General features: G+C 43.4%; 1 protein-coding gene across 2 annotated transcripts in view; it reads right to left on the reverse strand.

The window, feature by feature from the left end:
- MAP1A (microtubule associated protein 1A) overlaps positions 1-8607 on the reverse strand; it is a 49103-nt gene extending 40496 nt beyond the window's left edge. The window contains exons 1-3 of one of the 2 annotated variants that reach the window (XM_057401345.1): positions 8415-8555; positions 3849-3932; positions 3570-3671 (exon numbers count right to left, since the gene is read on the reverse strand). In XM_057401345.1, the coding sequence (XP_057257328.1) occupies positions 3570-3671; positions 3849-3855 (109 nt within the window). In that variant the 5' untranslated portion in view covers positions 3856-3932; positions 8415-8555. Of the gene's footprint in view, positions 1-3569; positions 3672-3848; positions 3933-8414 lie in introns of both variants that reach the window. The other variant, XM_057401344.1, reaches the window with a different exon arrangement.
- Positions 8608-15124: the final 6517 nt, after the last annotated feature.

The raw sequence follows: 15124 nt of genomic DNA on the forward strand, positions 1-15124 counted from the left end.
ATTGTTCTCACAGTAAAAAAAGTTTCTCTTACCTTGAGTTGGAAGCTTTCCTGATTCAACTTGCGCTCATTTCCCTTGTAAAGAGAAACCCTCCATCCTCTTTGTAGCTGCCCATAAGTTCTAGAGGCAGGAAGAAGATTCCTCTCCTAGTTTCAGTTAATTGCATCCTAGGAGTACTCATCCAAAAAGACAGCTGCCTTCAGGAATTATAATGCAACTTTGCTACATCCTCAGTGGGCTGTGGCAGATGTATCTGCACCCTCAACTGGCATTAAATGTAAACCAAAGACATCAGTATGTGGTAAGGATGTGTATTATTACGCTTGTGAGGTGGGCTGATGCCAACCTCATGAAGTTTAACCATGCCAAGTGCAAGGTCCTACACCCGGCTTGGAGCAATCCCAGGCACAGCTACAGGTTGGGCAGAGAAGAGATTCAGAGCAGCCCTGCGGAGAAGGACTTGGGGGTGTTGGTTGATGAGAAAATGAATATGAGCCGGCTTCAGTATGCGCTTGCAGCCCAGAAAGCAACCGTATCCTGGGCTGCATCAAAAGGAGTGTGACCAGCAGGTCGAAGGAGGTGATCCTGCCCCTCTGCTCTGCTCTCCTGACACCTCACTTGCAGTATTGTGTGCAGTTCTGATGTCCTCAACATAAAAAGGACATGGAACTGTTGGAACAAGTCTAGAGGAGGCCATGAGGATGATCAGGGACTGGAGCAGCTCCCGTATGAAGACAGGCTGAGGAAGTTTGGGCTGCTCAGCCTGGAGAAGAGAAGGCTGCGTGGAGACCTCAGAGCAGCCTTCGAGTATCTGAAGGGGGCCTACAAGGGTGCTGGTGAGGGACTCTTCATTAGGGACTGTAGTGACAGGACAAGGGGTAATGGGTTAAAACTTAAACAGGAGAAGTTTAGATTGAATATAAAGAAGAAATTCTTTCCTGTTAGGGTGGTGAGGCACTGGAATGGGTTGCCCAGGGAAGCTGTGAATGCTCCATCCCTGGCTGTGTTCAAGGCCAGACTGGACAGAGCCTTGGGTGGCATGGTTTAGTGTGAGGTGTCCTGCCCGTGGCAGGGGGTCTGGAATTAGATGATCTTAAGGTCCTTTCCAATGCTAACCTGTGATTCTATTAGGTCAAATATGAAAGGCTTCAAGAGCCTAAAGGTCATCTGTCTGCAAGGCAGCTTGTTATTAGACTGTTACACAAACCCTGTTGGCTTTCAGCATAAAAAATTAAGTTGGCAAAGGAATATGCAAGGTAATACTTGAAAGTATTTTAATATTTCTGATAATCCTTCTACAGAGGCAAGAAAAGTGTCTCATCAGTGTTTCATTTTTTCAAGCATTTGTTCCATCAAATTCAACCTCAACATTGTTCTTCATTGCTTGATTTTCAATTATGTCACTAGTTATTTATAACAGGTTATCTGAAGACTAACACAAAGTATGATTTGAGAGAAAAGATCACTGGGATGGCTGTTGGGCTGTTTAAAATGCCCTAGTCAGACTGAAAGTAGCTGCTAATATTTGAGTAAAGTTTTCAGAAAGAGAAGCTGTTTTCTCTGAACACCAAAACCAGGTGTCAGAAGGTAAACTGCCCTTGCACTGAGAAGCAATTATTGTACTTCACCTAGCACCACATCAATTTGTATTGGAGAGACAGTCCCTCTTGGCTGTAAGGAACAATTAACATCCAACACAAAGAGGCACTGTACATAGTCTTAAACTATTATGGCAGCCAGTGGCAACTGATAACTGTGCAAAAGTGCACATGGGGCTACCCTCACCATTTAAGAGAACACAAGCCTTCGGTATTTCACCTTGACTTGGTTGGATACTGCTGTTCATCTTTCTCATCACATCAACCTCTCCCTCTTTCAGACCATTTGCTAGCTTCCAGATTCTCCATAACACAAAGAGTTTGTTGTTGTTCAAGGTATTCCATAATTGTTCCTGACTTTCTCTGTTCTGCTGCTGCCATCCAGGACTACTCCTCCTCCCTTTGGGCAGGGAGCATTACTGAGTCCTGAGTAACTTTGGATTATCAAAACTTGCCTCACTGATCACCCTTTAACTTGCTACGTTAAGCAGCATGTACCTTGTTGAACTCAACTGGCAATCCACCTCCACTGACAGAGCTGGCTATTTACATCAGAACTTTTGTCTACCCATCCTTCTCTCAGTAACTTTGGCATACCAAAGCCTGGCTCCTAGTTCTGTGTCCAATAAGCTTCCTTAAACAGACTTCATGGATTTACATTCCCTAAACATTTTTGGCTGGTACACTAAAATCACTCATTTGTGTGTTTGCTGATCACTTCAAAGAGCTTAAAGACATTTGAAAAACAGGACTTACCTTTGCAGAACCAATGGTGACTCTTCCCAGGTAGACACGTGCCTTACTACTGATTTGCTCAGTAGACCTGACAGCTTGTTAAACACCTGCAATTCCCCATATCCCTCATGGAAGCTTCTTTATAGACTAGCATCTTATTTATCACCCCTTGCTGCTCAGGAACGAGGCAAGAGAAACAAGAGGGATTCACACTGCTGTTGTTTACCCAGATGTTTCAACCCCGAGTTATAACAACTCTCGGGCTAATGTTATATTCACAGTCACTTGTTAGTGCTTAGTCTATTTGTATCATAGACAGAGGTGTTTCAAATTTAGATAGATCTTCTGTTGAGTGTTTCAACTGATACATTTCACACAGTATTTTAATCCCCTAAGTGTGTGTATACAAACATGCACTGCTTTGCAGGGAGGGAGACTTTCTATCCCTGCATTAAAGTCACAGGGAAGTTGAGGCCTCTAAGACAGTGGCATATTTGGTAAGAGTCCAGGTACCTTCTTTCAAAGCTATCCATTAGGAGAACAGCTTTTCCAACTGGAGAATACATTCAGACACTTTGACAAGAGTGCAAGATGTACAGTGGATTGTAAGACAGCCTCATACAAAAAAAGATTTTGCAACAGTGTCCTCTGTGCTTATTATAGTAGCTTTAACATACATTGAAGTATTATAGCTTGAACTATCCAGAGTTCAAGCTTTTCACAAGCTAAGCAAGCACACTTTCTAACTGTTAACACCATTTTTGTAAGACCTTATTCATTGCTCTTAACAGGAAAGGGAGATAGGCCTTCAAAAGAGGGATTCAGAAAGTCATTTTACTAGTCTTACACACTACTTGCAACACATTTTGTGCCTACAAAACTACATATTAAAACCCAAAAGGAAGAGATAGATAATAAATAGCTTGCAAAGTAAAACTATACTGTGTCACCTGAATAAGATAAAGAAGACTGACAAATTCGTACTAGCCTAACAGGTTTTTAAACAGCACATTTCTATTTATTCACAGTAGTAAGATACATAAGCTTAAGTTAAATTCCTTGCATCCAGCAAATCCTTAAGTTTTTCTTCTTTAGTATTCATGTCTGCAGAATCCTGGGCAAAAAAAAAAATGACTAATTGAATTTGACATTCTAAATCACACTCAACTTTATTCTGCATTTGTTCAAATCAGAAATAAAAATCAGAAGTTAACGGTGATGAACCAAAAAGTTTACCTTTGACTTCTGAAGAAAACTGAGCCAGGTGTCTGGTTACAAAGAGTCGCAGTTGCTGATTCAGGTCACAGGTCAGAATGTTAATGTTCCAGGAACGAATTCCTACCATAGAGAGAGAAAAAAAGAAAGAAAAGGAATAGTGAGCTGTTACAACATTTGCTCTAGAAACAGAAGTGGAGATAAAGTTAACAGGACACACAAGGACCAGTGATGGTCTTCTGAAAGAGCATACTTAGGACAGAGGAAGTCTTCAGAAGCAGAGGGCCACAAGATGCTTACCTTCCATAGAATGTTTATCCTTGAAGTACACACAGTGAGCAAGTCTTCATTCAACCTGGGCTTCATGCAAGTGAACCTAACAAGCTACAAGAGATTGAGACTAACTAAATTACACTCCTGCCTAACTAGGCAAATACATTGTTAGGTTATATTTTCTGCATTATCCACTAGTAGAGATGGTCAAACTACTAAATAGCTCAGAGACACCAGCTTCTCTGCTTTTATAGCCTATACATCCTCCAAGTCAGACATTCCCCCCCCCCCCCCCCAATTGCTCTGCTTAATCACTCCTTCAAAGCCCCTGATCCCACTGAGACCCCTTGAGTTTGCTCTTTAATCTATATAATCTTTGTAAGCTAATCACCTTCATATCACAGCAGGAAGCAGCATCTGCTCCCAGAGCAAGTGGCACCATGCCACGCTGGGGAAGTCACCTTCAGACCTCAGTGTGAGCAGTTGTACATTCTGGATGACACCAAACATTATAGATCTCACATCCCAGTGAGGAGCAGGCTTTCCCAGATGGTGTGATACTACTCTTTGGCACTGTGAACAAAACCAGGGTATCAGCATAAACCACTAGTCCAGCCTCTTGTGCTGCTGCCTGCTTAAGAACAGATGAAGGCCAAGGCCACAGACTTCTAAAAGTTAACAGAAACCAGAATCTCAGCTCCAGTGTTTATTGGAGTCCTCAACTGAGAGTCCTTCCACCATCTTCTGGAAGACATATCCTTTCTTGTATAAAATATATAGTTCTATTGCATCTGATATCTGTCATCAAGTGAAGCATGTTGATTTTTGAGAGATACCGTTCCCAGTTACTACAGTTCTAGTTCTCCAGCACAGTAACTCCATGTTTTGGAACAGCTTCTGTTAGCTACCGGTGGGAAACAAGATCTTGTAGGATACAAGCTCCAGCTTTCTACACATAACTAAGATGGAGTTAGTACCCCTTGCACCACACAGTTCAATAGTCTAAAGGCTTTGTAGAACCTACAGCAGCTCAAGCAAACTTTGTTCTTGGTCTCCTTTTCTAGTGACAGTTCACATAGGCTGTATTCCTGGACTATTACTTGACAGTCTGTGCTGCAGAGTGCACAACAAAACCCTCAGTAAGCCCTCTCAACATCAGGGAAAAAAAAAAGAAACAAAAAAAGAAGAAAAATCAAACAAGCAAAACACACTTAACACCACCTTCAGTGTTATAGAACATTTACTGGTTTCAGTTTGGGCACAGGATAGGAACAAATGAAACCTATAAAAGACAGAGCGAGAAGGTGAGCAAAATCTTTTCCTATGCTATACTCCTGGAAAGCATGATTGTTTAAGCAAATGTCCAATATAAGTGCATCTTAATGCAGTATTGATGAGCATTCTAACCTGGACAGGAACAAGATGGCACTCTGCAGGGCCAATCCTGCTGACTAGCTGCTGTGTCATTGTCATGGTGTCCTACTGCAGCAATAAATGCTGTTTGAGGTACTGCTACATCCTCTAGGATGCAGAAAGAATAGATCCTCTTTCAGAGCAAGGAACGGGAACAGTGAAATTATGATCCCACTCATACTACATGCAACAATTTATTCAACACTTTTCCCCCCTCCAAATAGTCTGAAGTTACTCCTTATCTCTCCCCATTTGCCACAACTCCAGTTTGTTATTCCACAGCACAGGAGCCATAACATTGTCCTCGCTGATTAGGATCCTCTACCTCTTGATACAAGAGTACAGACTATACCATAACAATTCTAAATATCTATGCTCTTTGCATATGCAAGGCTTGGGTAAGGTACCGTGTCACTCATCACTTTTCCATCTCTTTCCTTATGACCTTGTGAACCTCTCATTTCCTGCTGAGGTAATTGGCTTACAAGATTTGGCATTTCCCCCTAATACCAGCCCTAGCTGTCCAGATATTGTTTCTAAACTGGACAAAAGTCACTCAGGAACAGAAAACTAAAACCAATATTTATTAAACAGCACTTTAGAACAAGCATTGTCCAAGCAGCCCACAGATACACAATGCCACTGTCTATGATGCACTACACATTGAGACCAGCAGGCTCCCATGATGCCTGATACTCACTATTCTGTTCTCCTGACCCAAGGTGTGGAAAGAAATCTGGGGAGGCACTTTCTGGATCAGCCAGAGAAAGAGATTTATTCAATAATAATAGTAATAAACCTTTGTGGTGTACTGTTGGTTTGGGAGGAGGGTTTGTTTGATTTTTTGTTTTGTTTGCTTGGGGTTTTTTGCACAGGCAGGGTGCCACAGCAACAGAAAAGAGACAAGACGAGCCCTAGCTCTCCATCCTTTAGAAAACCCCAGCTAGATATATAGTATGGAATACTCAGGATCAACTTTGCTTGACAACTTGATTTGCCAGTTTTGTTAATCTGACTGTTGTCAGGGCTACAAGCTCCTTGCCATACTTACCAAGCTGCAGAAATACGCTCTTCTGAAGGGCAGAAGCATTTTGTTACTTACACAGCTTTCCTTCCTGGTTAAGTAAAATCTTCTGCTCAGCAGCCTGTTCTACCCTCACAAAAACCTCACATGAAGCCTCTCCATCAAGCTAAAGAAATATGAATAATCATGTGTGCACCATTTCCACATTTCTTGAACTCCCTGAATCAAAAGTATAGCTGTCTATAGTATTATAATATGCTGTCCGGATATCAAGACCCTGCAGTCATTTTAACTATTCTTACTTTCTATATCCATCTTACCATTTGCAGATCTTGGTCTATTTCACAAAAGTCATTCTCCCAAGTCACAGTGGGGAAAAGCCCCATATGACTTGCTGGAGGTCCTACTCCAAGTCAATGACAGAGGAAAGTCCAAAACTCAGGTTCCTTATCCCTTCAGCAGTTCACTTCTAATAACTTACCAGTACTGTTTAAATGGCTCTTAGCAGAATTTCAGTAGGTTTCAGGTCAGACAAAACTAACTGTAGAACTTAGTTCTGCTGTGGCAATTACAGGTCACATTGCAAAACTGGCATTTTTTTTTTTTCCTCTCTAACAGGCATTGCCAGGTTATTGGCATATTGTGGTTATTGACTGCAAGATCAATGAGCGAAATCCATTAGCTTAGTCTGACCTATCACTATTCAGAGAATGAATAAGGATGCAGGCTGGCACACCAGTCAAGTGCCAAGCAAAGACTGTCATCCTGTTGTGTAGGAAGCAGGAGCAGCCCCTTCAAAGAGGGACTGTCAGAAGCCAAATGGCCAGTCTGACCTAACACTACTGAAGAAAACCATCCTTGGAAAACAGAAAAAAATGCTGCTCTCAAAGTAGCTGGTCTGCCAGCACAGATTCATGGAAAAGATGCTGAAGTTGAGAAATATGACAAGACTTGACATTTTTACACCCACCTCCTCTGTTCCTCAGTTCTGTTGATGCTTGAAAGGAAAAAAGACACAGAAGTACCTCCAAGAACAGTTTGGCTGATAGTTACAACTGTTATCACTGGCCTCTTTTACACAAATGTGTCTTGGAAATGGGGAGAAGGGGTGCATGCAAAGTCAAAGGGCTTTTACGTTATTTCTCAAGAGGCATACTAAATTGTTCATTAGAACACGATCTTGTTCAGGTCCTGATGTAGCCAACTACCTCTCCTTTCTGCCACAGAGCAAGAACTACCAACTCACCACCTTCTTCCCCCTTGCTTTTAAACAACACTGCATCGAACACACAAAGACTAATTGCCAGTGCCTCCGGGCACTAGCACAACATGGATAACACAGCAGCACTATGTCGTGGCAGTCTTGCTCTCTGCCATTCCTGAAGCAGTTCACTGCAGTGGCTTATCCTTCCTCAGCCTCTGGGGTCCACATAGCTGCTCCTTAAACAGGGAGAGGCCGTAGCACAACAAGGCCCTGTTTTGCAGCTGTCCCCTCGCATTGCAGTAAGACAGGTAAGACAAATCACTCAACTAATAAGATAAATGTTTGGGGTAAGATGGAAGTAAGGTGTAACCCACTGACCCACTAATAAAATAGAAACTTGGAGAACTCAGAACAATAAAAAGTCTTCAAGCTTTAAGACATCCAAAGCCACAAGTGCATTTCACTAATGCAAACAGGCGGTGCTCTGAGGACTACAAAGGACACAACAATGTATTGCCTGAGCACCTGCAGGAACGGCGCAAGACCGCCCCGTTATTGACGCCATCTGCCACCGGGCCCGTCCCCGTTGGAGCTGCGGCTCCGGTCACCTCAGAGACCGGCCGTACCAACCCTGCGGCTGCGACACCGCTGCGCGAGCCACGCCAGGGGCCGGCGAGCGCGCCCGAGCCCAGCATGGCTCCCCGCGACCAACCCCGGCCCTGCGGCCCCAGGACATACCCACAACCGGCCTCCACCTCCCCCAGCCTCCGACACAGAGCTCCGGGCTCTCCCTCAGCCGCCGCCCGCGGGCCCTCTCCGCTGTCTCTCCGGGAGGAGGACGAAGCTGCTCGGCGGGGCTGCGGTGCCGCAGGGCTGGTTTAGGCACCAGCAGCTCCGGCTCGGGCCGGGCGGCGGCGCAGCCGGGCTTGTACCCCTCTGCGGCGGTGCTCACCGCGCTCCAGGGCGCCGCGCAGCGCGCCCCGCTCCGGCTCCGTCCCGATCTCCCCGATCACGACCAGCAGCGCGTGCCTCCGCGGCTCCCGGCGCCGCCCGCCCGGCGACCAAGGCGCTGCCGTCTCCATGGCGACCGGCCGGGCCACAGTCTCCATGACAACCCCGGCGGCCGCTGCTGCAGCGCACCGTGACTGGCGCGCGCCTCTTAAAGAGCCCTGAGCCCCTCCCCGATTGGCCGAGCTAGCCACGTGGTCCTGCGCTACTGCGGAGGAGAGGGGGGCGTGGTCGTGGGGTTCCGCCTTCTCCACCGCTCCCGCTCGCCGCGCCCATGTCCGCGGGCTCCGCCTCGGCCTCGGCCTCTGAGGCGGCGCCACCGGGCCCCGGCTCCGAGCGGCTCCGGCCCCAGCGGGGGCTGCCCGCAGGCGCGGGGCAGCGGCTCCCGGTGAGCTCTGGGGCGGTCGGCTGTGTCTGTGAAGAACCGCGCTGCTGCCGAGCCGGGCCCGCCACCTTTGACGGAGCAGTTCAGGGGGGGTTGCGAGTGTGAGAGTGGCTGAACGCAGCACGCCACGGAGCGTTCCAACGCGTGCAAAGCCGTGCAACGCGCAGCAAAATCCCGGATGCCCAGGCATCCGTCAGCGTTTGCATCCCTTCTTCCTCCTCCATCACCTGATAGCAAGCAGAAAAGACAGATCTTCTCCTCTTCCTGGTGGTTCTTCCCACTCTATTAGAGACAAGTGTAATTGTCTTCGACCATAAGGATTACGGAAACATAAGAGAAAATTCTCTGAACTTTGCTAGTCACCAGCATGAAACTTGTGAGCTGTCAGCTGCTGTGATAGACAGTTGTGTGGACAGGAGTTAACATCTGGGATGACCAGAGAGGCCTTGATTCAGGGCACAAGTCCCTGTCACAAACAGTCAGTTCCCATGAGCCACATCTTCGAGGCACTTCAACGCAGTACTGCTGAGGAAACAGCACAGCATATGAGAATTCTGCGTGCTCAGCAACGGAGAGCACCAGAGAGTAGTTTCAGACAGAAAAATCCATGCCTTTTCTGTCAAAGAAAGGGAGATAATCCTCTGCTGCCTCAGCTGGGTGAAAAAGCAATACAGCTACTATACCACAAGAGTCAAGTCAGCAACGACCTGCAGGTTCCCTGAATGGTGCTGGATTCTGTCCCTTGCAGTCTGCAGGATTCCCACCAAGATGAGCTGCAGTTTAGGAAGCTTGATGGGTAGAGAAACCAGTGTCATGTCTCATTTTGCTCCTTAGCACCCATCAAGCCTGCGTTGAGGACGCAGTTGAAGCCTCCTGAAGGTTTGGACAGTCACTGTTTTGGCAAGCATGTGTAGATCTGTACCATCATAAGGCTCTGACAGAAGGTAATCAGGAAAAATGCCAATCACAGAAGGTGGGGGGGAGGGAAGTCCAGAATAATTATCTGTACAGGCTCCACTGGTACTGCTGGCTTACAGAGTTTTCTCAAACTGAGATCTTTAATCAAAATGTGCTCTAGTTCTCAGCAGATAAATTGGGAGATGATGCAATAGGTCTTTTTTCCCATTAAATTGTGGTGACACCACTGGCTGTGATCTATATGAAATAAATCTTGTAATCAGAGAAAACTGTTTCACAAAAAAAGGTTTAATTTATTTCTGTGTGTTGTAACCTGCACAGAAGCATTAATTTAGTTAGTCTCAAGGGATTGCACTAAAGCAGCTAAATATATGAACAAAGCAATAAACCTGCAAATAAACACCAGTGTACAGTAAGTTCTCTCACAAAAGTACAATTGTAGATCATGGAGGGGAAAAAAAATCTGGTGACAAGATGAAAGATTTTTAGGTATTTTCATGCCAGCTGGTAGAAGTGCCTTCTGTTGATTCAGTCCCAGTGCTTGCTGCTGGTTTTTGACGTGGTGGCTGTCCAGAGCTGCAGCGTTTCTCTGCAGTGCAGATGCTCCTCCAGCTGGCTTTCTGCCAAGGAGAAGACAAACAGGAGACATATGAACTGTGTGAGAGCTTAAAATCCATATACAAGCATGGTCTGCACCATAGAGACTAGAATTTCTAGGTAAGACTGTTTACAATTAAGAGATGGGGTTTTATCATGTGATTCGTTTGTGTGTACCATCAAATGATAGAATAATATTTCTGTTCTGATGTGAACCATGGTTGTCTGTGGTCATGGTAGAATGTGGGTGCTTTGAGTCCTAGTGTCTGTGCATTGCACAAGGCAGTGAAAGGGGGGATTTCCAGCCTACAAAGTTACTCCTTTTCCCTATAAATTCACAATCTGGATCCATGGAATATATCTGCAAGGCAGTTATGGTGTAAGTTTCTGCTTTCCTGCACTGCAGCACTAGCTGGCACCCCCATGAAATACCAGAACCTGACTGGGCTGATTACAGAAATTAGAGGTTCTGACAAACATCACAGAGTGAGAGATGGCAAAAGTAAACAGGATTACCTTTGAGCAGTGAAGGATGATGCATCACAGGTAAACAATCATTATAAAAATGGATTTAGAAAGTAGGCTCAAAATAGCATAAAAAGGGTCTTCATAATATCATGGGAAGAACAATCCACAGAATTTCAGTTTTCTAGTCCTTTTAGCCTGGAATGATGACTTCCTGCTTTCCCCAACTAAAAATGCCTATATGAATAAAAATACTTCTGAGAACAGAGATCTATGGCAGAATCTGAATGAGGATAATGTGTTTAACAGTGGTAAAATATAAGGTTATTTTGGCTTCTACACTTCTAAGAAGCAGGGGAAAATAGGTGACTGCCTAAATGGACTTTGTGCGTTGTTCAGGCCTTGATCTCTCCTGTGGTGAACTTAGCTATCCTTGCTTGGAGCAGATGAATTGAGTGTTGAAGGTGCTTCCACATAGAGATGGAACCCTGTGGCCATTTATACTGTCATTTCCAGGATGTGTTCTGAGATACAGAAAGAGAAACAGAGGGCTAAGCCCTGCAGTTTGACCAAACCACATGCACTTTTTCTTCTTTTTAACCCCATGGGAGATTTATCAGAGGAGTACTCCTGTTCCTTCCACGTAGGTGTTGCAAGATACCAAATGTCTCCTGTGCAATTTGGAACAACTGCAGCTCTGATCAAGACTAGGATCTAAGTGCCTACGAAATTACATGTATATTCATTGTGTCATTTCCAGTGAACCAGAGCTTAGAAATTAAAATAGATGTTTATCAGACCTGGAAAGGTATTAATTCGTGCTGATGCGGCAGTCCTTCTTTGAAGCCAAGGTGATTTTTAATCGATTGAATATTAAATGCTAAGTGGCCAGAATTCTTACCTGTTTCATCTTTCCTCCTAACTAAGCCCAGCTGAATGAGTACATGGAACAGTCAGGCAAATCACAAGCATAAAAAAATGAACACAAATGGAATATTACTAAGATTTTTTTGCAGTCTGAACTGTATAGGTTGCTAGCAGCTTCACTAAACAGTGCTAAAACTTAGATTTTCAGAGACAAGTAGCATCCTTACTCCTTTATTAAGTTTAGCTATCTTGATAGGTATCTTGGTTTAGGTATGTAATTCTCACTTGAAATTAGGATGTGGAATTTGGTGCTTTTCGTATGAACACCATCTGAGGATGGGGCCTGGAACTGCAGTGAGAAACAGAAAAAATGATTCATGGTGGAAGAAATGAGAATGAGTACTAGGACTCATGTTTTGGTTTTGCCATCCTAATTAGTAGACTACAATGGCAAGGAGTATTCAGAACAAAATACAACTCCAACTGTCCATGGCAAATTCTGTAAGATACAAGAAATTCTGAAAAATACTCCAAATATGAAAAATCAGCCTTCACACCTTTCTTTATTGAAAGGCTGGTGCTGCACAGGTTTTGCTTGAAGGGAAAGGAAGCAAAGATTGATTTTGCTCTTCTATCCTCTTTCTTAGATAAAGGTGGCCACAGCCTATTAGTAATTTACAGTAAGAGTGGCAGAAAAAGGCAGCATTCAGACTGAGGGGAGATATTGACATCAAAGATTTGTATATTATAAAGAAGGCAGGCTGCTTCTTCCTAGTGTAAAAATAGATGGGGTGAAATGAGATTACGAATTTAACAAAAAGTGCAGTCAGCTTTAAAGCTCACATGAGCATTTGGCTTTTGCTAATTTGACTGCCTGGACCGAGTTCTCAATTGCATCCTATGCAGGTCCATGAAACAGAATTGAATTGTAGAAAAATGCGACTGGAAGGCAATCCTGGAGATGATTTAGTCCAACTTCCTGTTTCATACCAAGATCAACTATACCTGTTTGTGAATACTTAAAATACTCAAAAGTCTTGAATGTCAGAGGCAGCTTTTCGTTAGCTTTACTTTTCAATTATTTTTGCTTATTTCTGTTTTGTGTTACTTTAAACCTATTTGCAGTTCATGTAAACGAATTTGTAGTACTTGTCCCCTAAACTGTGACAGTGAAAACCAAATTATTTCCCATGGTCTTTTTTCTATTTGATGACTGTTAGCACAGCCAGTTCTCTGCCATCTTTTCACTAGATGTAGTGCTTAACTTAGGCCCTGTCAGTGTAGAGTACACATCTAACATCTGCATACTGTCCATAAGTATAATGCTTGCTGTTTGCACCTTCTTCTATGGCAGCAGCAGTATGACACCAACTCATGATTAGTTTGTCAGGCACTATGACTCCCCCAAGCTGCTTTATTTTACAGTAGTGCCACATAGCATAGCAGCCCCATCCTGAACTTGTGTGGTCAGTTCCTTCCTTTTGGAGAATGTTGTTCTTGCCTTCAATGCAGTTTGTTAATTTTTCGGACAAAGATATTTAATTTTTCTTCTACTACTTACAGTCCTACCAGTTTCAGATTGCTGGTGGGTTTACTCCTTGTTTTGTGACCAAGGTGATGAGAAAAAAAGGTGAACAGAATAGGAATAGCCCATTGATGTTTGGACCCTCACTCAAACAGTTCTATGCTTGTTTAGATATAGAACTGATTATTACTTTCTGGGAATGGATATTCAACAGTTTTACTACTTATCTTACCAAAATTTCATCATAGCTGTGCTTCCCTTGTTTGCTTATGAGAACCTCAAACAGATACTAGTAAAAGTCTTACTATAATGAAATTGCTATTCTGCCACTTCTGTCCATAAAGCCTGTTGCTGTGACAGGAGAAGAAATCGGATCAATGCTATGTGCCTTGTCTTTAGAGATCTGTGTTTGGTGCTATTGCCTCTCCATTACCTTCTAGACACAAACTGGTAATTTGTTTGATTATTTGTTGTCAAAGTTTTTGAGGATTTGATGGGAATTTTGTGAAAGAGTGGCTAGCACATTTGCCACTTCTAGTCTTCAGATACCTAATTATCCTCCATGAATTTTGAAAGGTAACTGTTCACACTTCCAGGAACATTTGTTTGGAAGAAGTCTAGACTCGACAGTTTTTAAAACATCGGGCTTAGGTGAGCACTCCTTAACTTGTTTCAGCCTTTTTTCAAGACTGAAATCTTGCCCTTTGTTTAGCTGAGCTAGTTCCCATTTTCTGTTAAACTTTTCAGAGAAAAACAGTAAAGGCTTTTTCCTTCTTGATATTACCCACGCCGTAATGTTCCTTCAGGTCAGCAGACCAACAATTCTTAAGAGTTGTTGCTTTCCTACTAGTATGCCTGTAAATCATTTTCTCGTTGCTCTTTATATCTCTGGCCTTTTTAATTTTTGTCCTTGTATGTCCTACCATTCTTTTATACTGATACTTTGAGAAAGCTGATACAGTTTGGATTTCTTGTTTCCTTTCCTCTGTTTTCTTGTTATACTAGAGTCAAATCATCTTCTCCTGTTAAAATTTCTTATATTTTCTTTGCGTTAAGATAGCTTGCACTTGTGCCTTTAGAAAAGAAACTGCTCTCTTCATAACTTTTGTCCTGCAAGATCCTATTTGACAGTTATCTGTTTATTGACATCTTCTCCTCAAAATCCATTCTTTGTTTTTTCTGCTCTCTTATTTTCTCCCCAAAGATACCTAATGTATGGCAAATGTCTGTCCACTTGCATGTACTTCTCATGTTGTTGTAAACACAATAATTTTGTCTTTTTTCCCCTGGTCGGTAGTTAACTGAATCTATTATAGAAACACCTTCATACAAAAATCTGGAGTTTGAAGGAGGACTTGGCTTATGCAGGCCTTTCTAATGCACTATTGAAGAACATGTGTTTGCTAGAAGCTAATGAAGACAAGGTGCCGGCAGGATAGGAGTGTAAAAGATGATGTGAGGAAGCATATAGTTTTCATGTTCTTTCAATAAGGCACTTATTCATAGACATTGAAGGGGAAGACAGTAGCAGGCTTGGAAACCTGCTAGTAAGTCCAGCAAGGATCAGTCGTGGAGTACTGTAAACTTGCTTAAAAAAAAATGAGGGGTCATGCTATACTTGTACTTAGAAGACAGCTTTACTTTCTATTTTGCCAAAACAAACAATTACATTTTATTTCATTTTGAGAGAGAACATAAAGGAAGACCATTTGAAATGCTTTCATTCTGATGGAAGCAGAATTCTGCTTGAAGGGAATTGAACAAAGTGCAAAAGCCTGTCCTAAAGCTTCTGTGACACTTGAGGATTGTAGACTGCCAAATGTGCCATCATGATCCCATCTCCTTTCAGTTCCCTGAAATAAAATATTTTGTGAACATGAAATCTGTCTTCTCCTGA

Source organism: Pezoporus wallicus, unplaced genomic scaffold, assembly GCF_028554395.1.
Source record: "Pezoporus wallicus isolate ANWC-B61680 ecotype Strahan unplaced genomic scaffold, APGP_CSIRO_Pwel_v1 contig_12204, whole genome shotgun sequence".
Taxonomy (NCBI): domain Eukaryota; kingdom Metazoa; phylum Chordata; class Aves; order Psittaciformes; family Psittacidae; genus Pezoporus; species Pezoporus wallicus.